At 59.6% G+C, this 21,791-nt stretch overlaps 6 protein-coding genes across 6 annotated transcripts; 4 read left to right on the forward strand and 2 right to left on the reverse strand.

The window, feature by feature from the left end:
* Nucleotides 1-1,417: 1,417 nt before the first annotated feature.
* HRG_02560 (uncharacterized protein) lies at nucleotides 1,418-1,975 on the forward strand (the record flags this gene model as incomplete). Its single annotated transcript, XM_044861031.1, has 2 exons — nucleotides 1,418-1,426; nucleotides 1,574-1,975. The coding sequence occupies 2 exons, from the start codon at nucleotides 1,418-1,420 to the stop codon at nucleotides 1,973-1,975; spliced, it is 411 nt and encodes a 136-aa protein (XP_044724664.1).
* A 1,134-nt stretch (nucleotides 1,976-3,109) lies between these two features.
* Nucleotides 3,110-4,608, reverse strand: HRG_02561 (uncharacterized protein; the record flags this gene model as incomplete). The annotated part of the gene is made up of 4 exons (XM_044861032.1): nucleotides 3,110-3,765; nucleotides 3,823-3,872; nucleotides 4,089-4,143; nucleotides 4,209-4,608. 4 exons carry the CDS (start codon nucleotides 4,606-4,608, stop codon nucleotides 3,110-3,112), a joined length of 1,161 nt encoding a protein of 386 aa, XP_044724665.1.
* Nucleotides 4,609-14,292: 9,684 nt separating this feature from the next.
* HRG_02562 (alpha/beta hydrolase family domain-containing protein) lies at nucleotides 14,293-15,635 on the forward strand (the record flags this gene model as incomplete). Its single annotated transcript, XM_044861033.1, has 3 exons — nucleotides 14,293-14,525; nucleotides 14,573-15,393; nucleotides 15,469-15,635. The coding sequence occupies 3 exons, from the start codon at nucleotides 14,293-14,295 to the stop codon at nucleotides 15,633-15,635; spliced, it is 1,221 nt and encodes a 406-aa protein (XP_044724666.1).
* A 2,123-nt stretch (nucleotides 15,636-17,758) lies between these two features.
* HRG_02563 (CFEM domain-containing protein) lies at nucleotides 17,759-18,327 on the forward strand (the record flags this gene model as incomplete). The annotated part of the gene is made up of 2 exons (XM_044861034.1): nucleotides 17,759-17,824; nucleotides 17,950-18,327. The coding sequence occupies 2 exons, from the start codon at nucleotides 17,759-17,761 to the stop codon at nucleotides 18,325-18,327; spliced, it is 444 nt and encodes a 147-aa protein (XP_044724667.1).
* Nucleotides 18,328-18,930: 603 nt separating this feature from the next.
* Nucleotides 18,931-19,864, forward strand: HRG_02564 (ribulose-phosphate 3 epimerase family domain-containing protein; the record flags this gene model as incomplete). The annotated part of the gene is made up of 4 exons (XM_044861035.1): nucleotides 18,931-19,046; nucleotides 19,102-19,228; nucleotides 19,287-19,532; nucleotides 19,598-19,864. 4 exons carry the CDS (start codon nucleotides 18,931-18,933, stop codon nucleotides 19,862-19,864), a joined length of 756 nt encoding a protein of 251 aa, XP_044724668.1.
* A 114-nt stretch (nucleotides 19,865-19,978) lies between these two features.
* Nucleotides 19,979-21,256, reverse strand: HRG_02565 (aminotransferase class-V domain-containing protein; the record flags this gene model as incomplete). The annotated part of the gene is made up of 2 exons (XM_044861036.1): nucleotides 19,979-20,031; nucleotides 20,092-21,256. 2 exons carry the CDS (start codon nucleotides 21,254-21,256, stop codon nucleotides 19,979-19,981), a joined length of 1,218 nt encoding a protein of 405 aa, XP_044724669.1.
* Between the last annotated feature and the right edge of the window lie 535 nt (nucleotides 21,257-21,791).

Genomic DNA, 21,791 nt, shown 5'->3' on the forward strand with positions numbered 1-21,791 from the left:
AGAGCTAAGGTCGGGGAGGGCGCTTATGGCCCTGCCGAAGTGTTTGAATACCTCGGTGGGTAGTCCTGATGCAAGTATCGGAGTGTGTGTGCTATACCTCGTGTGAGTTTGGTACGTGGTGGAGGTGGAAGGTAGACGGATACCTTGGTCCCGGCACCGGCGAGATAACACAGTACATTGGTCCTTGGTCCATGGCACACTGTAACACACTGTAAGCAGACGCTGCCGGTGGGGAGGCTTCCCCCTCTTCCCCGTCGCCCTACCCAGTGCGTCGTACGTCGTCTACTTTGCAAACGTGGGGACTCGCTCAAGCTGCCGCCGTCTCAGCGGAGAAGCGGCCCGCGAAGGAGAAGAAAAAGGTGGACAGCCAGCCCTCTTTTTCTCCATTGGATGCCTCCTCGGACCGGATGAGACAAGGGCAACGGCTGACAGGACGAGTCATGCACGGGCACTAGGCACGGCTTTGTTTTCTGGCGCCTTTTTATTAACCCCCTTGGGCTCAGTGCACAATGCGCGTATACACTTCTACATATCCCTACCGAGTACGTAGTTAACTATTACTACTCACTCACTGAGGCGGCAAATATTTAATTAAGCTTCGAATTCGATACGAGGCAGTGTAAAGAATAAGGTACCTACCTACCTACCTACCTATCCATACCTACTGTTACAATCTCGCGTGGCACATTCGCCTTCATCTCATCCCTTTGGGTGCGCAAAGACCCCATCGCCAAGGAACCAAAACCGCCTAGACTGCTCTGCTCGTTCTCCGAGAAAAACGCCTCGCAGGCCCGCCATATACGTCAGGCCATCTTACACCGATGAATGTCTGTGATAAGCAGCGCCCAAAGAGGCAAAGCCCGAGGCGTTTTTTTGCTCGGGGGGCTTATTCCCCACCACGAGTCCGGCGCGCGCCACACGGAGCGCCACTCCAGGCCCCCCCCGGCGGCGAGGGGGAGGGTGATCAGATTTAGGCTGTTTTTTTTTCTGGACCGATGCATCGTTTCGGAGCCAACTTTCGATCTTATTTTTTCTCACTCCCTCTCTTCACCGTACTCCGTAATCAGCCAATGCATCCTTTCCGAAGCCTGCATCTGCCTACAGCCCTACGCACAGGAGGCCTTGCGTGCCCGCCTCTCATCATTCACCTATTTCGGCTAAGGGAGGTAATTATTCAGCTTACAAGAAATGCCTGCTTCAAGAGCAAAAGGGCCGGTCACGTGATGCCACCCCGTAAGCCCCCATCTCCTCGCGTCGTCGACGGCCCCAACAACCAGGCTCCACCACAGTGACCACACCGGTGAACGCATCTTGAGCTTTTCCTCACTCGACTTCTTGTCCCTCTCTCCATGACCCTCGGCTTCTCTCCATCTCACGGTCCACCGCCTCTGGAGGGGACATTGCACGCAAACACACCATGTTCAGGGTTTGAGTCTCCCTCACCACCATCACCATCACCATCACCATCACCATCATCATCATCACCATCACCATCGTCATCAACACCTTTTGCCTATAACTGCCATGTATACTGACCTCCACACCCTCCCACCCCCCCCCCCCCCCCGCACAGCGACATCCCGAAGAGCATCTACACCTGCGGCTCCACCGCGCCCGCTCCGTCGTCCTCACCACCGACGAGATCGTCGAAATCCGCGCCGCCCAGCGCACCTACGAGGGGGCCTACATGCGCACCGCCCTCGGCCAGTTCTCCTTTGCCCTCGTCATCCTCAAAATCTTCACCCGCGAGTTCTACCCCATCGGCGCCCTCCTCGCCGCCTACGCCGCCGCCATCCTCCTCGTCGCCATCCATCGCCGCCACCAGGGCCATCGCCAGTTCTTCACCGCAGAGTCCCCCGACGGCCACGTCCGCCGCAAGTTCAAGACCAGCGGCGACACCGTCGTCCTCATGACCGCCCTGAGCCTCGCCTTCTACGCCACCCTGCTGGTCCTGACATGGCGCCTCGTTGCCTAGTCATTTTCACTTCCTCTAGTCCCCTCTTCGCCTACTGTCCAAGACAAGATGGCCACGAATCGAGTTGAATTGCCCCTCCTGTCCATGCTGCAACCGCTCGCCATGGTCTGCTGGGCATCAAGGTGCAAACGTACACCAAAATGTGCCAGCTCTAATGTTACATGGCCTGTCACGTCCCTGAAAATGCCATGCAACACAATCGATTGCCTCCCTACCCGTGGTGGATCCCTTTTTGGCTCCCGCTAAAACGGTATGCTCCCGCTAAATTATGATCATGTACTGCATGCAATCCCAAAACAATTACGAAATGATCGCAATGGATGCTTTTTCAACGAGTCCCGGGTCTTCCAGACTCTCACCCCTTCGCCCGTCCCTCGTCAATGTTGGGTACAGGTCTGAAAACACACGACGTTGCCGTCCATCAAGGAAGTAGCCGATTTAACTACGCGACGCACATGATGGGAGAAACATGTCTCGCCCTGGGGCTTGCACTTGTCAGAGTTGTTGCTTGCCGCCGCCGTCGCCTCATGTACGCTCTCTTCCGTGGCATCAAGTCGAGACGCTTCCGCAGCATGCTGGGCCCGGGAGGGCTCGAGTGGCGAGACATCCACCTTGCCATCACCGCCACTCGGTCCAGATCGGACGGGCTCCGGGGGAAATAGCCATGTCAAGGCCGTGGGTATACTGCGCTCGATGCTCGGAACAGCACCCGCGAATCCGTCCCATGCTCAAAGTACTTCTCAGGTCGATTCCTGCTCCCCGTGTCCGCAGCATTGGCGATTGGCGACAAGAGCAAGCCATCTTCCAATGCCAGTCCCTGCGGGTAGGTGGACAGAACTCAGACTCCAATGGCTTCCGGTTCCATGCCATTTCAGCGCTCATCATCGTCGGGCGATGCCGTGTAATTCAAACAAGACGAGAATTCGACGCTTGCGCACCCCTGACGGTCCTCACGAAGCGACACACAAGCCATACAAGAGCTTGTTCGCCCGACACCGTCCATCGTGAACCAAGGCCGCGGCCGAACCTCGTTGGTAGCATACCGCATCGAACCATCCCGGCAACGGGTTACCAGCCACTTCCGCATTCGCTATTGGCAATTTACCAACAGGACGAGTCTCCCCCTCGGGGGTGTTAGGCTGAGTAGTAAGCGTCCGACGAAGCTGGGGCGGTTGTGGACTGTGGACGTTGCTCCTCAAGCCACATCTGTTGTCCTCCCCCAGCCTTGTCGTACTGCCAGCCATCGAACATGGCCGTCGGCTTTGGGTATGGGTTCGGACCCTGCGACAGAAGCGGCTGTTGCCAAGGCTCGGCGTTCGACGGCAATGTTGCCGCCACCATCGACCCGGAGTTTTCGATTCCAGCCACCGAGCCCGGCGTCATGCTCGCGACCGGCGCTCCGAACGGCTGCGTGTACATGTCGGAGAGCGCTGAATGGCGGCGGTCGAAAGGCTGGCCCTGACCCACCGCGAGGTACTGCAGCTGCTGATGGCTCCCGCTGCTCTCTCCACTCAGCGACATGGAACGAGCGGGCGGTGGGAAGTCAGACCATGCCATCTCGTCGTGAGATCCGGCCTCTGAGTTTCCAGAGGCCCACGTGGCCGACGCGGCCGACGATTGTGGGTATGGGGAGAACTGCGTGCCTATTGGCGACTCGGCCGCGTACGAAGGCCACGACATGTTGAGGTTTTCAGGCTTTGATATCGAACTTGAATTCACATCCGCCATCCAAGAGGTCGATGGCTGGTTGGCATAACTGTACTGGCCGGCAGCCATCCCGTTTGATGGTACTGGCTCATGTTAGCTGATAGCCTCATTCCTCGCCTCTGCTGCGGTAGAGCCCGAACCTTTAACCTCGGGCGGGTAGAGCTCCTCGCCACCAGCCGTCTGAGCTTTACTGCCTTGAGGGATCCCGGACACCGAGCCATGTCCGTGGTGAGATGTCATCTCCCCAGGGCTCCCGGTGGCGACGGCCGGCGAGGAGTTGGTGGATGCAACGCTTGATGACCCTGCGGGTTGCCGGGTCGGGGCTCTCGAGCGAGACTCGCCTCCCGGCTGTTGATCCACGGGGTAAAAACTACACTCCTTTTTCAACCGTATGCAGTTGACACACCGATTCTGGACTTCGGGTGATGCAATGCATCGGATCTTCCTCCGGCGGCAGTGACCTTTGTTCCGCAACCAGTGTCAGTGCTGGGGCAGCGAGGCGGCCGAAAAGAATATCGGGACTCACTGCAGGCAATGGATGTTCTGTGGTAGCCGAGCTTATTCCTTTTCTTCTCGCTGGTCGCTCCGGCCTGAGACTGTGCCTCTTGCGTGCTCTGCTGCATCTGAGCCGTGTTTGGCGTGGAAAAGGATCGTCTCAGCGAAACGCCTGGTTTTTGATCCTCGTAGGACCCTTCGGATTGCTTGCAGTCTCCGTCTAGAGCCGAAGCGTCCTGCGACGGCAGCTTGAAGTCCGAGCCGTACCCTGACTGTGGCACGTCTATGCCAAGCTGGTTCGTGGGTGGGGCCATATATTGATACGACATGTTGAAAGCGTAGGGATCCGAGAGAAACAGGGGCGTATCGTTGCAACCGGTTTCCCAGAGCTCCGGCTTCGAGTGGGCGTAAGGAGCTTTGACGACGGCCATGAAAAACGATTGCCACTACTGACGAAGGGTGCGATCAACGGGGGATCAAGCACGCGCGAGGAATGAGTCGTTGTGGGGGCGTGGGGAGGGGTTCAAGGCCCAGCGGTGAGGCAGAGGCCGCAGGGAATCTGCTATCGTGAGTTGATTCGGTCAGGATTCGATTATGGAAGGCGGGCTTGGCATTTTAGAGCCGACGGCAGCCTTGACGTTTGGATGGCACGATACGGCCCCGGATTCCCGGTTATCGTAGGCGCCACCACAGGATGCGACAGAGGGAACTTTGACGGGTGGGAGAGGGCGCCGTCGAGAAGATGGGATGGACTAGAACGACCCGGCTGCGCGGCCTGAATAAGGAGACGGCTGCAGTGCGCGGATCGAGCGTCAAACAGAAGAGCACGGAGACGGGAGCGGCGACGGCCGGGGTCAACCGTCTCGGACAGAGTTGCTACCGCCGAATCGAGGTTTGTCCTAGGGGTGGAAGCGGATCGTGGGGGGAGGAGGCCAACAAGACGTTGATTGACGATCTGTGCGCGTCGAGATTCGACTCTCTTGTCAAAGTGATGGAGGGACGCCCGGTCCCGCGCCGCCGCGACTTAGACGGACGAAGAGAGGGGAGGGAGGGGTGGGTGTGCGGCCCGCTGCGACCAAGAGATGTTGCCGAAGCTAGGTTCCACAACTTGGGGACGCCGGATTGGAAATTCGGGACGAGTCGAAGCTATGTGGACGATGAGGAGAAAATGAGTCGTCGTTTTTGCCGGATGATCGCAAGAGGGCTTGCTCGAAGGAGATGGCGACCCTGGCAGCCGAGCAAGCGCAGGACGACGACTGAGCAAAGCCCCGTGTGGTGGATGAAAGGGGCGTGGGAGGAAGGGGTGGTAATCTGGCTGATGATGTAGGCTTTTGGGCAAGACGTCGATGACACCGCCGGGTTAGGTTGAGCAGCAGCAAACGTGCAGAGTGCCTAACATTGCCGTCCTGGCCCTTTCTTTTCCTTCTATCCCCAAAGGCCTCTGGGGTGTGACTCGGGTAGAAAACAAGAGCGAGATGGTGCCCAAGCGCCACGACCAAGGCTATCTACTCATAGCGCGAGTTCGCGCCGGTACTGGTGAGCAGAACCCTGTCAGAGCAACCATGAGAAAAGCAATGTCCCAGGATGCTTGGGTGAGACGGTGAGATCAGCAACGGAGAGGATGTGACGGTCGGAGCCAGCCAGTTGTGTGGAAAACTGGGGAGCCACCCGGTCAATATTGGACTTTCCCCCAGCCCTTTCAGCTCAGTCTTTTGCCAGCTCTACCAGCTCGGCGGGGTGGTACGTAGAGAGTGCGTGTTCATTGTACGATCGAGGCTTGCTGAGCGGTGGGGAGGGCAACGGTTATTTAAGGGGCGGTTTTGGCCTTGGTCCAATGTCGTCAGATACGGCCCCTCTCCTCTCCATCTGGGCAGGCCGGCCGACGAGTTGCGCAGGTCATGGGCGCCAAAGGGGAAACTGGCCCAGCTGCTTCTGCAGCGGCGCGCCCTGGGGGACTTGGGCGCGTGAGCCTGTCAATGTGCCCTTGGCCGGCGAGCTTCCATCGACGAACTATCCCATCTCTTCGTACCTTGTCAAGCTCCTCGCCAGTCCATCTGGGGATCGTTGGCCCTCTCCGACATGGCCATGACCCCGGCCAGACATAACGTGGGCGGGCATTCGGAGTGGCGAGTGTTGAGGAACTTCCGACGAGGCATTGGTGGATTCATGCTCAATGCAATTCTCATGTCCGTAATAAGCGTAGTTCGTGACACTGGGAAGTGATGTGTGCATGCTGGCTGCATGCGGGCCAGGCAAGGATGGCACCCGGCTGCGTAACACTGCCCAGCGCTTCGCAAGAGGGTTGATATTGTGCTGTAGAAGTGGCTCCTGGCCCTCTCGAGGGCACATGGGTTGACGGTTGGTTGCCCCGTCCGCTCATCATCACGGGGACCCTGTTGGTGGGAGAGGCCGAGGACAATGCCGGGTCGTGTTGCTGTGCTGTAGATTTGCGGACGGGGGCCCTCGACGCCCACGGCAGACATCACCAGGATCCAGGAACCCACGCACTGGGCGCCTCAGCCCAGCCTCACTCTGATGGAGGATCTGCGTTTCTGAGCGGCATCCTGGGAGACGAGATGTCGCGCATGAGGTAACGATGACCGCCGGGGGGCAACATGTGCACATACTTGAGCCCGTTTCTCGGACGCATATATCTCGCTCGTGTGTGTGAGCGTGCGTGCATGCATGAATGTATGCCTAAGTACCCCCAACGCTCCGGCACACACCCAGGACACAGGTAGTGTACATGCTCCAGACTGTTCCGCAGGTACGAGCATGTACCGCGGGCCTGAACTTCGATCGAGGTGTGTTTGGCTCACAGATCGCGCTCACAAGACGGCTTGGCCCAAACCGACAAGCGTGTGGCTCCGCACGGGAGTCCAAGCACGGCGCCTCGGAAGCAGCTTCCTGACACCTTCTAATCGCGTCACTAGCCGTCTTGGGACGCTAGCCAGCCTATAACTCCGCCGGGGACTGCCCAAGTGTCCGACCCGCCAAGCCTCCGACAGGCGCGGCGAGGTGGCGAGGAGCTCTCATGGGGGCTCCCATGGTCGGGGCTCCGTTGAAGCCTGACTAGCAGAGAGCAGAAGAGCGGTCGCCGAGCGTGTATCCCGTTTCCGCTTGTCTCCCTTCTCGCCAGGCTCCGTGGCAGAGCCTGCGCGGGTAGGTCCTTGGCGTCCAGATGGAGGCCCCTCATCCTAGTGCGGAAACCCTGTCTTGCGTAGCATTCAAAGGCTTGGACCTCCCACCGCCGCCTGCCTGTCAGTGGCCATGTACGATTGTGGTTCACATCTTGTTGCCGACCTGCCACGGTGTGGTGGGTGCAAAAGGCACCAGTCAGTCCAGGGAGGGCGGCAGGGCCCCCCGTACGAGCATGTACACATATAGGCTTGGATCTGCGCAGATTGGTCGCGTCCGGTCGTCGAGAGAAGCGCCCGGGGTCGTCAATGGACCAAGGATCGAGCTGCACATGCAAGCCAGTTGATCGACGGCAGCAATGGCGCTGGGATTCCAGGGCAGGCAATCCCGCCCCAGCAAGATCCAGGTGCCCGATGCCACAGCAAAGTGATGAATGCAAGTATGCGAGTAAATATGTACGGAGCACATGTGTATGTGCGTGCGCATCTGCTCGTCAGCAGGATCCCTCTCACGCTCGATGCAACGAAGCCTCGACTGCATGGTCCAAGTAGCCAAGTCCGAGGGGCGATGGGGATATGAAGGTGGCGTCTTGTACAGTACAGCCGGTGTACATGGAGTCGTGCTTGGGAATCGCGACGGGGCTGTCCCAGGAGCTCGCTCGCATGTGTACGGGTCGTGTCGGTCGGTATTGGTAGTGAGACTCGGCCAGTGGTGAAAAAGCAACGGCGTGAGACACCATGAGTGCCATCCGTATGTACCGGAGGCCACGGTGAAGAAGCTGCTGCCGGTCCAAATGAGACGGAAAGGGGGGCGCGGGGGCTGGAAGGGGGCCTGGCGGATCTGCTCCGTTGGAACATGGGTTCGATGGTTGGCTCGAGCGGTTTGCCGCCGAGTCGATACGCATATGCTCCCGTGCATTGCCATCCATGGCTGAAGAGTTGAGGCTCAACAGGGCAGGCGGGCCGACCCCAGAGTGATGATTGGAGATGACATGTCTGACGTTGTTGGAGGTCTTTGCCCTGGAAGCCTGAGGCCGGGAATTTTGCCGGCCGAGAGATCTGTCTCGACGGTGGCGGGCGGGCGCTTTCTCCACATGTTGCCGGGCCACCAAGGGGGAAGCCGGGGAAGCCGGGGAAGCGATCCGCCGTGCGCTAATGTTGCCAGAGATGCATTTTTGCGAGCTTCGAAATTGAGGTGGGCATGAGAGGGCCTCGTGAGGGGCGAGGTGTAAAGGGGGAGAGGGCGGGGGAACAGAGAGGGGGAGGGGGGGTGGGACCGGTGGAAAGAGACTGACAGGCGAGGTACGGAGTACTTTGTACATGGACTCGCGAGGACAGTACCGAGTACGGAGCACAGTAAGTAAGTACCTACATGGCGTCGAGGGCCAAGGGCAGCCGTCAGTCATGTACAGGTGCATAATTCAGCCGATACAGGGCTTTGTGCTGTGCAACAGAGTCCAAGAGGTAGCATCGACCGATGAAGAGACTGGGCCAAGGGCTCGACGACGTGCATCTCAGATGCGTCGTTTCTGCACTCGGATTGCAGGACAGGTATCAAGTACCAGTGCTTAATCTATACGAAGCATCTGTACGTACTATACACGACGCATGCACACCTCCCCGGGCTGCACCGTCCGCTGGATATCTGTGCAGCACATGGCGCAATTCAAAGGACGACCAGGCCAACCTGCACGCAACGCACGCAACGCACCCCCTCACTGGCCTCAGCAAGCAGCCACCTAAATTACCTACAGTACCTACCTCTCTTCACGCGGTCAGCGACCTCTCAGCGACCTCTCGGCGACCTCTCAGCGCATGACAGGGCGATGCGATTCCAAGACGACGGGACCCGCGGCGTCGATCGGGGTCCGCCGACGAAGCTCGAGGCCAGGCGCGCCGCGCTGTATCTCATCACACCTGGCCGCAAGCTGTGCGACACATCCCCCGACACGCTCCGGCAGCCCATGGGCAGCTGAGAAGCAGCAGCGCTGTCACTGCCGCTGCGCTGGTGGGCGACGTGAAGCCGCGCAATCCCACACCGGTCTGGCCAGCATTGGCGTCGCACTTACGCAGCGCTAATGTGTCTTGTCCGCGGGAGAGCAACGGCGGCCATGTGCGACTGTTTGAGTTGGGTAAAAGCCGTGTGCGTATGGTATGTACAGTAGGTACCTATGTACAGTATCTACCTAGGTATCTAGGTACAGTAATTATGTGCGGAGTACCTAGGTAGGTAGGTACCTAGGTAGGCAGGCACCTTAGGCATGTAGCGCAAGTTGGTTTCCTTTCATCTTTTAATTTCTATTTTTCTTTGTTGAAGGGGCCTTTTTGGCCTGTCTGCATGTGTGTCTTGTGTCTTGTGTCCTTGTGTCCTTGTGTCCTTGTGTCCTTGTGTCCTTGCGTCCTTGCGTCCTTGTGTCCTTGTGTCTTGTGTCGCCCGCCGCCGCCGCCCCCCCATTGTCGACTTAGTAAGCGCTGTGCATCAGGCATTTGTTGGTGATGGGCTTGAGCTTTGACCCGGCGTGTTGCTGGTGGATACGTACATGAAAGGTACTGTAGACTTTTTTCCATATCGGATTATTCCAGCTCTTGGCATGGACCAGATACCGCCATGTCCAGACAACAGATTCTTACTGTACCGGTACCGGGTCCCAGCATCTCAAGTCTTCAGGGTGCCACCAGAGTAGCATTCAAGACTCTCGGGGTTTATTCATGCGCCTGGTATCCGTACGGTCACTCAGGCACTTCTGAAAACTCCTCCGCAGTGACAGTATGACATCAAAACATGCACCGCCTCTGCCTTTGCACATGCAAGCCCAGTCAAGCCCAGTGCTTACCTAAGTCGGCCTCCGCGGTGCTCAGTGCTGCGGTATTGTACAGAAACCTACGCATCTTACGGAGTACTAAGGAGGTCACGGATCCCGGCAGCGATCATCTTGCCCTCCTCCCTTTTCCGCTGCCAATTCATCGTCCCCCCCGCAGTGGCATTGCTTCTCGTTTCCAGGGCAGTGCGCCTGGTGCTTGGCTCGTCTCGTCCTGTCTGCACACCTGTTCGTCGGCAACGGCACATGACATGATGATGCCGAGGGGCAAACCTCCACATCCTTTCCCCTCCCTCTTCGCGAGACCAGTCGCCTGATGGTATATGCAACTGCTCCAACAGCCGATGCCATGGGGCCAACCCCCTCGTCCATCGTCGTCTTTAGCCCAACGCTAACTATTGCAACCAGGCAAAATGCCCATGTACTGTACTATACATACGTTGACGACCTCGTACGAGAAGCATGCAACAGTCGACTCCTCCTCCACCGGCCCTTTGCTTCGGCCCTCGGAGACGAGTCGGGCCTGCGCTGCAACGTCTCACTACAGAGTACATATCACCTCGCCCCCTCGGCCCTTGAGACCTGGCTTGTTTCCCCGCCATCGTCTCTCATCGTCCTCGACCTCAGTCTCATCGAAAATGGGGGCCGAGCGCGCTGGCGTTTGGTACCGAGGGCGGGGCGGGAAGGCCCGCAGCAGACGGAGCGCACAGCCCATGCCGAGAACGGATGGACTGTGTCGGCTACGACCAGGTAGGCAAGGCTCCTGCTGCACGTCGACTAAGATCCCTCGTGCGGCGGCGTTGCTGCCGGAGCACATGTCTGCACAAGGCCAAGCACCTACTAAGAGTGCCTCGTCTACGCATCGATTGCTGCTCATGAGTCTTCCCCCTGTTAATTACAGAAAGGCGACGCGATTGATTAATTACATGGGCGTCAGGACGAGTACTGTACTGACGCAGTGGCATGTCTGCATATGTATGCCATATCATGTACATGCGCCGTACAGAGTACGCACGTAGCCAATGTATCTTCAGTCTTGTTGGTATTGGGCGACTGCCCCTCAAACAAGTCGAGAAATAGGGACCTGGCCAGTTGGCCAACATGCATTGCAGCGGGCCGTACACACGCCTTGCTGGGGGTTGAAGAAGAGTTCACGCCCCCAAAGCCAAAGCCCAACTCTGCGTCCAATGGACGGCCCCCTCGCCTCTCTACGAGTACCGTACGGAGTGCTGGGGGATCTTTTCTTCCAAGCTACCCATCTGCTGGCATGGTTGATGCGTTCCTTACCCTGGAACCTCGACCCGAGGTCCGTAAGTCGTGAGTGCGTGATCTGGGAGGCTGTGTCGGTTCGCCACATGCTCACCGCACCAACCAAGCAGTTTGCTGCCTGTGTCTATCCGCCCGTAGTATCCGTGCAGCAGGCAAGGTACCTTGCAGTACAGCACACCGAGGTAGCGTATTGGCATCAGTTCGTATGTACAGTATGTATGTATGTCTGGCCATGCAATGCATAACGAATGGCACCTGGTAAGTTAGAACCCTCCCCCCCCCTCTCCTCCCGGGCACTTCATTCGTCGAGCCAAGTCTGGTGCGAGGTGAGACGCATCATGCAACCCCCAAGCCAACGTCTCCGCTTCTTGACCTCGACTCTTCGGCCTCCTCCTTCTCCTCTTCCTCTTGCTCCTCGACGTCGTCCCAAAATGCCCCCCGGGCCTTCATCTCTCCTATCAAGCATGCATGAAGCACCTCGTACAGGGCACAGACACACGTACATGCATCGCGCACACATGATACGCCTGCCCCGACTCGACCGCCCAGCCATGCAAGCTCGGCCTGGACAGAGCATTGAGGGGCCCCCGTTCTGACTGGCCTTTGGGTTCTCCAATCCTCTCTTCACTGGCCGCCCTGGACGAGCCATGCCTGGCCGATTGGGCCACATCAGCCTGAGCACCGCATGCTGCTCTCCATCTTTTCGAGCATCCGAGGCTTGCGTTAATCGCACCGCTTGAGGGGGCCGCCCATTCTCGCGCATCAGCCATCGCCTCGATGATCGGCGTATCCGCTCTCGCTCTCGGCGAGGGCAGTAGACCAGGCTAGCCCGTGCAGTCCGTCAGATATCGCCATGGTCAAGAATACACGTAGTTTTGAGAGGCTGCCTTTCCCAGGTAGCGATGCCGGAACAGCAGAGACCTTGCGACTGTCTTGCCTGTTGATTGTCGCTCCCATTGCCGTTTCTCGCCGGCGAGCACCCCCAAATGCGCTCCTCGCACCTGATGCCTTCCGAGGTTCTTTGATAAACGCGTCTGTGCGGCATTTCCTGCAAGAAGACCAGGATGAAAAGCTCCGTGGCCGGCCATCTTGCCCCTTGAGCTCCCCTTGAAGGAATGCGAATTTTTCAGGTACCGTACGGAGTAGGTGCTGTGATTGCGTCCATTTAAAATTAGGGCTCTGACCTGGGAAAGTGTCATTGCTTTTGCCTCGTGACAGAGGTCTCAGCTGGTCCTTTTCGTTGAGAAGAAGCAATGTTGCCCCCTGAGAACCTATCGCTAGGCTACCAGGGAACGGAACGCCCCGAGTCCCGAGCCCCAAGCCCTGTGCATTATGCTGGCAGACACATTGCTGATCGAAAGAGCTGGAGGCTGTAGTGAGCGATGGGGCTTGGGCTCTGGCCTCTCATCCCACCCGAGTCCTTGGACAGTTTGGTTGTGATGGGAGGCAGGGTCTTCCTTCACGCATCGGATTCCTGTTTTTAGTTGCATCCATCACACCCGCGATAGACAGCACCCCCTGATGGTCCGACACTCTTGGGCATGCGCGCATCTTATTCCAGCATGTAAATGCAGGTCCAATCCATGATGACAGTCCGCAGCTTAATTCGCCAACGGCTCCCGCTCCCCGCAGAGAGCGTGTGGACACCCGGAGGCTGTTGTTAGACCGCCATGCGTCTCATCCCAAGTATGTGACTTGTGCCTTGCCAGCACCTCCTGTTCTTGTCACTGTTTCAGAGACGCGAAGGCAGATCTTGTAGCCCAGGAGAACGCAGCGCCGGATGTGCCGAAGCGGCAACCAGGCAGCCTCGTCACAGTCTCCGGTCTTCACGAGTCCAGGGTTCCGATGAGCAAGGTCCGTTGGAGCTGATCAGCCGGTCAATGCGTCTTCCGGTTCTGGACTCTAAGGGATAGGCGTAAGCAAAGCTTTGGTGTACGCGGAGGAGGGGTGGGTACCAGAATAATGGGAGCAGAGTCTGTGGCGGATTGCCCTCCAGGGTAAACCATGGGCTGCCCAAGACAACAGGCCCGGGAACGAGTCCATCGAATGATGGTGCCTGATGCCAGGGCCCGCAACCGGGCGACGAACATCGAGACATGGTTGGGCACCTAGTGCGAATGTGGGAGACTGGAAAGTGAGACGGACGTTTCCTGATGCTCGGGGCACAATGCTGGCACCGCGGCCGCTCTAAGCTGAGGAGTAGAGACGGACAAACTCTCCGACATGGACATGGGCCATTGCCTCCGACTTTGCAAGCGCAAGGCTGTGATGGTCGCATTGCATTTTGTTTCTGGCTTCGGTAGCTAGACCTTGGTAATGCTGCATGATCCAGCCTGGGGTCCTAGACATGGCAAAGCGCAGGTAAATTGAAAGAGAGAAGCCGTCAGAGCTTGAGAGACGATGCCTGTCGTCGGAAGCACCCGGGGAACCATGGGAAAGCGAAAGAAAAGCGAGGCTTCAGGCGAGTTGACTCCATCGTCGTTTGCTGATGGGCCAATGCGGCTCAAGCAACGACTTCCTAAAACGTCTTGGGCTCGGTGCACTTTTTGCTGATGCGTGCGGACAGTAACACTCACACTGTATTTAGCGTACGTGCTAGGACAGAAAATCACAGTGCGATAACGCCCCGCCCTCTCTGCTTCATACTGTGTGGCCCGTATCGTACACGGCGACTTCAGCTCTCATCCCACAGGCAGCGAGGCCTACCAAGCCACGGATTGAGACAGGCAAACGTCTTGACCAGACATTTCGGGCCAGGTATAAAGAACACATCGAGCGTCCAGGTCGCCGAGGGACTCTCATTGCGTGCCGAGCCCGCGCCGCCGCGCTCTGCCGAGGCTCGCCAGCAAGCCTTCGAAACCCTCAGATTGACAACGTGGCGCGACGCACCATGAGCGACTTGCAGCGGGCCTGGGCAAAGGCAAAGCTTGGCCTCGGCCACGACCCCTTGGGCGAGCTGGACGAGGAGGCAGAGGGGGAGATGGGGGGAGAGAGGCGGGGGAGAGACGTGGTGCCCGAGCTGCCCGAGCACGTGGACGACGACTCTTCCTCAGCCTCGTCGGTGTCGTCGACGGGAACGATTATCCCGACGCCAAGCCAGAAGCTTTTTGCGCGTCCAGAGGGGTAATTCGAGACGAGAACATTGGAGACACAAGGCTAACCATGGCCAGCGTCGCACGAGGCAGAGCCCTGGAGCCGATACCTTGGACGACGTACTTCGAGCGGGAGTTGTTCCTCACGTGTCACGCCGACCCGGCCGTAACGTTCCACGCCTATCTGACGTCGCCGGTGGACAAAGGGCCGCTGTTTGTGATGCACCACGGGGCTGGATCCTCGGGACTCACCTTTGCCGTCGTCGGGGCCGAAGTGCGGAAGCGCCTGCCATCTGCCGGCATTCTCGCCATAGACTCCAGAGGACACGGATCCACCGTTTCGCCAGAAGATGCTGCGCCGGACTTGCGGCTCGAGACTCTGTCCGCCGATCTCCACATGATGATACAGGCGACCAAGGACCAGATGGGCTGGAAGCACCTACCCAGCATGATCCTGGTCGGGCACTCGCTGGGAGGGGCGGTGGTGACGGACTTGGCCATGACAGGGAAGCTCGGGGCATCTTTACTGGGCTACGCCGTGTTGGACGTGGTCGAGGGCTCGGCCATGGATGCATTGCACAGCATGCACACCTATCTCTCGACAAGGCCCGGGGGGTTCGCCTCGGTGCAGGCCGCGATTGACTGGCACATTCGATCGCGAACGGTTCGCAACTCCATTTCGGCTCGTACATCGGTGCCTGCGCTCCTGAGCCTGGAGGAGGGCGTCGATCCCTCTCGGCCGTGGCGATGGAGGACGAACCTGTCCGCCACACAGCCCTTTTGGGAGGGCTGGTTTGTGGGCCTCAGCAAGAAATTCTTGCATGCCAAGGGTGGCAAGCTGCTTTTACTGGCCGGCACAGATCGACTGGACACTGAGCTCACAATTGGACAGATGCAAGGTAGGTCGCGTCACACGTCACCTTTTTGCTTGCGGCCACGCATTAGGAAAGCCATTACTCATGTGCGGTCCACAGGGAAATATGCCTTGCAGGTGTTTCCAGAAGCCGGCCATTTTATCCACGAGGACATTCCGGAGCAGACGGCCGTCTCGTTGGCGGACTTTTACCGGAGAAACGACAGAAGCGCGCTTGTGCTGCCGCCCAAGGTATCGGACCTCTTGAAGCACGGGAAGCCGGTATGAGAGGGCGCAGAAGGTGTGCGACAGACAAGCGCCGGGGCGAGACAGAAGCTGAATCTGCCAAGGCGTGATGCTGTCACTCTGACACACGGATTCGAGGCGACTTGGACATGGCACTACGTATTACGCCCTTGACAACGGGATCGGCTCCGGGCGGGATCGGAATGGAAGGCTGTCTGGTCAGCTGAGGCCAAATCTGGAAGGATAATGTGCTTCACGATCAAGCGTGGAGTGATGGTGGCGTTCGGCACGTCGCCTCGGCGTGGCTGCGCGGCATCGCAGGATGAAACAAAGCGCGGGACTTGAAGTTGATCCCTCGCACACAGGATACGGCACGCTGAGAGGCCCCTTGCAGGAAAAGGGCCAGCGTATCGGCACGTACTGCACCGCCGAGTGCATGCTCAGAGAAGCTTACGACGCCGGGTGTTGCTGCACGGCTGAGTGAGTGCGTCGCGAGGTATACGCAAGGTCCGTCGCTCTGGCTGCCCCTGCTCAGCCATCCGCGGCTCCGATCTGGCCGTGTCTCGTTCCAGATGCCGGGCGAAGTACAGAGGGCATGTACTTATACCATCTACCCCGGTTCCGCGAGCAGTAGGTAGGTGGGCAAAGCTGAAGCGATTTGGGAACAGGGATTGCATGTCCGTTCGGAGAAGGTGGACGGGCATCTGGATCGAGGGGGTGCCGCTGCGCTGTTGTGCATGTCGATGCCGAGCTGAAGGATGGCACAGTGATTGTGCAGAAAGTGATATTTGACGTTGTACGGGCCATGAAAGGACACGGAGTTTGAGCTCCTGTAGGTCCATCGGGGATACCCACACGTGCGGCACGGACACGAGGCGCGGAGTAATATACCGAGACACAGGCGCAAGCCTCTTTCCCTCCGCACGAGGGTTCTTGTGCGGCAGCGGGGGACCGAATCCAAAAGGACTTGCATGTCTGGAGCGAGTCCGGGGAAACGGACATGTGCAAGCCCTTTTGAGATGCGACTTTGCAACACCGGGCCGCCTGCGCCTCCTGCATCTCGGGGTGTTGACGATGGCGATGCGGAAGTCTCCGAGCCCCGGCGGACATGGCGGATTTCCATGCATGTGCAAAGCCTCTCACGGAAGACGGACAGCACATTTTGACTCTGGCCGCTTGGTTTTTTCTTTCTTTCTCTTGCCTGGTGTGCGAAGCAGGGGCCGGGCATTTACATAGGGGGGTTGAGAGGTGGGAAGCCAGCCGGCCAGCCCCAACAGAGTTGCTACGAGGACCTACATACATAGGTAGGTACCTTAATTACATACCTACCTAGGTAGGTTAGGTAGGTATGTAATTAACTACCTTACCTTACCTATATGCACCATCTCCACCCCGTCCCTCGTGCAAACGGATGGGGCAGGAGCCAAATACCATAGCAGTGTTGGCTCATGCCACCTTGGAACCTCGACTTGCAGCGTCCAAGATGGCACAGCCCGACCAGTGTATGTACTGTCCATCGTGGCAGCGCCTGGGAAGCGGACGGTAGGTACCTAGGTTAAGGTAGGTTCTAGGTATTAGTGTATGTACGAATACATGCATTGGCAGACTTGACAATCCCCGTCCGGAACGCTCCGGGCGGACCTGCTTGTCTCATCCCTGCCTGGGCTGCCTGGGGCAGGAACCCTTTTTAGGTTGCTCCGCTCTCCCACGAACCTCTCCAGTTGCGAAGGCAAGAGTGCACGGATACCGTAGATACCTAGGTATCGTAGGTAAGGTAGGTAAGGTATGTAGGTCGACAGGACAAACATCCCGGTGGCGAGTGGCTGGATGCCGCAAGTACTCAGTACGCAGGCTGCAGCTAGCACCTACCTATCCGTACTGTACAGTGCTGTAGCTTGGGAGGGAGGCAGTCAAGGGCACTGTACAGTATTGAGTAGGTAAGTAGGTAGACGCCTTGTGGCGGCTTCCAAGCCATGGGGTGCAGCCAGGCCGTTGCGCAGCAGCGTCAGCCTCCTCCGTCTCCAACTCGCCCCCCTTGTGCACCAGCCCCCCTCCAGAAGCGTCTCCAGTACCTGCCGACGACATCCTAGCAAAGCATCCTCACAACACCATTCTTCAAAGCCCCGTCGGTACAAGTACACGTCACCATGAAGCCGGCCTCCCTGATGATGGCTCTGGCCGCCAGCCTGGGCGCGGCCAAAGCCCAGCTGGACCAGATCCCCAAATGCGCGGTATGTACGCCATTGCCCTCAGCATAAGCAGCCAGGGCGCGGGCTTTTCTGCCTGGCGCCCACCCGCCCCTGTCACGCGTCGGGTCCGCGTGAGCACACCGTGGCTGACATTGGGTGGCGTGCAGAGGGACTGTGTGTCCAAGTCCATGACGGGCTCCAGCTTGGGCGGCTGCAAGTTGGCCGATATTGCCTGCATCTGCAAGAACGACGACTTTCTCAACAACATTGCCTGCTGCCTGGCCGACGTCTGCAGCAAGGAGGATCAGGACAAGACGGTCCAGTCTGCCAAGCAGCTTTGCAACGCTTCCAACGTCCAGGTCCCCGACAAGGTCGAGTGCAAGAAGGGGGCCTCGGCGTCGAGCCCGTCGACCCGCTCATCGTCGTCATCGGCTACCGGCACCGCGGCCGCCGCTTCGTCCTCGTCCAAGGCCGCCGCGGCTCCGATGCTCGCCGGCGCAGGCAACCTGGCCGGTGCCCTTCTGGCCGTGGCGGCGGCATTGTGATGAGGTGCGGCGTCTGAATTGTTGTCCAAGGTGGCCGACCACTGGCCTGATGTGTATAAGTGACGTCGCCGTGGGCATTTGGGAGGCTTCCATACCTTATTAGTTCTACCGTTACGGGTTCAGCTCAAACAGAAGGGCACGAGTCCGTCAGTGCCGTGTCTCCTGCTCCGTCGCATGTTGCTCTCCGTGCCAGCGCCTTTGCCGTTATCAGGCGTCCAAGGCGAGTTGCGACGGCGTACCAGGAAGAGATTGCAAGTCTAGACTCGGCGAGGGGAACGACTGCTCTGCCTCGCCGGACTCGGTTGGACGGACTCGCGCCGCATGAGGCATCTCGGCGATTCAAAGTGCTCGATAATTTTTATCGTCGTGACTCGTGAGGGAGCTCCAGACGAGACGGGGAGCTCCGCCCAGCCCACTTCACTGCAGTACATAGTTACCAAGTACTAAAATGCTCCGCACCAGCCGGCGTGAATCCATTTGTTAATTTACCCCGCTGACATCAGAGGCTCGCGACGGGCATCTCGCCGTCATTTTCCCCTTCTCAGTCTCCCGCGCTCGGCCTCTGCCAATTGACGCCCCGGAAGACAACAGAACAGCACCGAAATGGCGCCGAAGACCATCATTGCCCCGTCCATCCTGTCGGCCGACTTTGCCCGGCTCGGCGACGAGTGCGTCCGCACCATGGACCAGGGGGCCGACTGGCTCCACGTCGACATCATGTAAAGCCCCCGCCAGCCGAAGCAGACTCTTTGTTTGCTGACGCAAAGACCCAAGGGACGGGCACTTTGTCCCCAACATCACCTTTGGAGCGCCCGTCGTCGCAAAGGTCCGCAAGCACGTCGCCCGGCCGACCGAGGCCCATGGCCGGGGCACCTTTGATTGCCACATGATGATTGCCGAGGTGAGGCTCCCGCAGACCCTTGTCGTCTCTCGCGCACGGCTGACGGGCAGCCTCGCAGCCTAAGAAATGGGTCAAGGAGTTCAAGCAGGCCGGCTGCGACCTCTACTGTTTCCACTACGAAGCCGCCCATTCCACCGCCGCCGAGAGCCCCGAGCAGAGCTCCGACCGGAAAACCAGCCCCGGGGAGCTGATCCGCTACATCCACGACAACGGCATGCTCGCCGGCATCGCCATCCGCCCGGACACGCCCGTCGACGTGCTGTGGGACATCCTCGAGACGTCGGATCCGCTGGAGAAGCCCGACGTAAGAAACCCCCACGCCGTACATGTGGGACCGCTTGGAGCAGAGCTGGCTGACGCGTGCCTCAGATGGTGCTCGTCATGACGGTCATGCCCGGCTTCGGGGGGCAGAAGTTCATGGCCTCGGAGCTGCCCAAGGTGCAGGCGCTGCGCAGCAAGTACCCGGACCTCAACATCGAGGTGGACGGGGGGCTCGGCCCTGCGACCATCGACCAGGCGGCGGAGGCCGGGGCCAATGTTATTGTCGCCGGCAGCGCCGTCTTTGGCGCCAAAGACCCGGCCGAGGCCATTGCCGCGCTACGCAAGTCTGTGGACCAGAGAAACGGCTGCTTGTAGATGTATATACGTTGGGCTTGCTAAATTGCCTATATGATAATAATAATAGAAGGGGGAGCCCCGGGACGGCATTTCCACCGGTCCACGCCGAACAGGGCCGCCGGCTGGACCCCGTCATCTTGAAACAACCCTTTCCAGCACCTTGATCAGGCCGTTGACCTCGTCCACTGCAGTAAAGCCGGTGAGCCGCGTGGCCTTGAGCCCGGGGGGAGAAAATGCCGACTTACTCGTGTTGTAGTGCACCATGCTCACCCTCACGACGCCGTGCTCGCCCAGGCGCAGGGTGTCGCGGACCAGCCTGCTGGAGTAAAAGGCGCCCCATCGGAAGCCGTAGTTGGAGACCTTTTCGACGGCCTCGACGAAGTCCTTGGAGTCCCAGTCCCGGACGGTGAAGCTGACGGTGGCAACGCGCAGGTGCGGGTCGGCTTGGGGCACGCCGTAGATGGTGCACGCGGGCATGTCGCGGAGAGCGGCAAGCAGAGCCGACTGCAGCTTGTACTCGTGGCCGACAATGGCGCTCCACATGTCGGAGGCGGGCGAGGGGCCGAGGTAGTCGACAACGTGGGTGACGGCCTGGCAGAGCTCGTAGCTGGCGGCCGAGAGGCCCAGCTTGTCGGCGAGGGTCAGGGACGGGTTGAAGAAGTGGCCGAGCGAGCGCAGCTGGGCCTGGGCGCCCCAGCTGGCGTAGAGGGTGGCGACGTGGGGGCCGAAGACCTTGTACCAGGAAAAGACGTACATGTCGACGCCGAGGGCCTGGACGTCGACGGGGCGATGGGGCGCAAAGGCGACGCCGTCGACGCAGACGAGGGCGCCGACCTTGTGGGCCTCGTCGGCGACGGCCCTGACGTCGGTGATTGTGCCGAGGACGTTGCTGGCGTGGGTGAAGGCGACGAGGCGCGTCCGCGGCGACAGCAGGGCGGCGAGTTGCTCGGGCCTCAGGTGCGGATCGGGGGTGTCGGGCGGCGGGCGCCACCAGCGGACGACGAGGTCCTGGCGGCGGGCAAGGTCCAGCCAGGGCGCGACGTTGGCCTCGTGGTCGATGGCGGAGACGACCAGCTCGTCGCCCGGGCGGAAGTCGAGGGCCTGGGACAGGTTGCGCAGCAGCTGGGTGGCCGAGGGCCCGAAGACGACCTCGTCGACGGCGCGGGCGTTGACGAAGCGCGCGGCGGCGTCGTGGGCGGCGGCGAAGCGCGCGGCGCAGGCGCGGCTGGCGGCGTACGAGGCGCCGAGCTGGACGCGGGCGCCGGCCAGGTAGTCGCGCACGGAGTCGGCGACGCTGCCGAGGGCCTGGCTGCCGCCGGCGTTGTCGAGCAGCACCTGGCCGCCCTGCTGCTGCTGCTGCTGGACGAGGGCCGGGAACGCGGCCCGGATGGCTTCTTCGCTGAACAGCATGGTCGAGAGTCGAGAGACGAGGGCGAAGGGTGTCGTTATTCGTGCTGTGGCAGCCCGGGGGGGAACAGGCAGCTTGTGGCAGATGAGGGCGCGATGCTGGTCAGGTCGTGGGTTTCCCCTCTGGCCCCGGGAGCAGCGGAATGCAAGTGCCGGCTCTGCTTCCCGCTCCTCTTCCCATCCCCGCTTGGCCGTGTCCGACGGTTCCGCTCTCAAGTGTCATGAGTTAATATGTACGTGCATGCATTGGATATTAGAGCAGCAGACCAGACTCTGACGCTTCCGTATGGACGCTGGAAGGCGAGGAGCATCGGCCACCGACGTCGTCACACGGAACGCGCGACCGGGTGATTACACGCAGGAGACAGGGGGAGCTGCCGGCGACAGGTGGCCTGGAGCCGCCGGGCCTCGCGCCTACTGCCTGCGCGCGCCAGCATCATTCGTGAGCATGGATGCGTACGCGGCGAAGTTGGTGGTTACACGCCCTGCCGCCGTGTTTGAATAGCCGCTGCTGTTCCCCCCCCTGCCTTTGCCGTTG

This window comes from Hirsutella rhossiliensis (assembly GCF_020360975.1).
Source record: "Hirsutella rhossiliensis strain HR02 chromosome Unknown scaffold00002, whole genome shotgun sequence".
Taxonomy (NCBI): Eukaryota; Fungi; Ascomycota; class Sordariomycetes; order Hypocreales; family Ophiocordycipitaceae; genus Hirsutella; species Hirsutella rhossiliensis.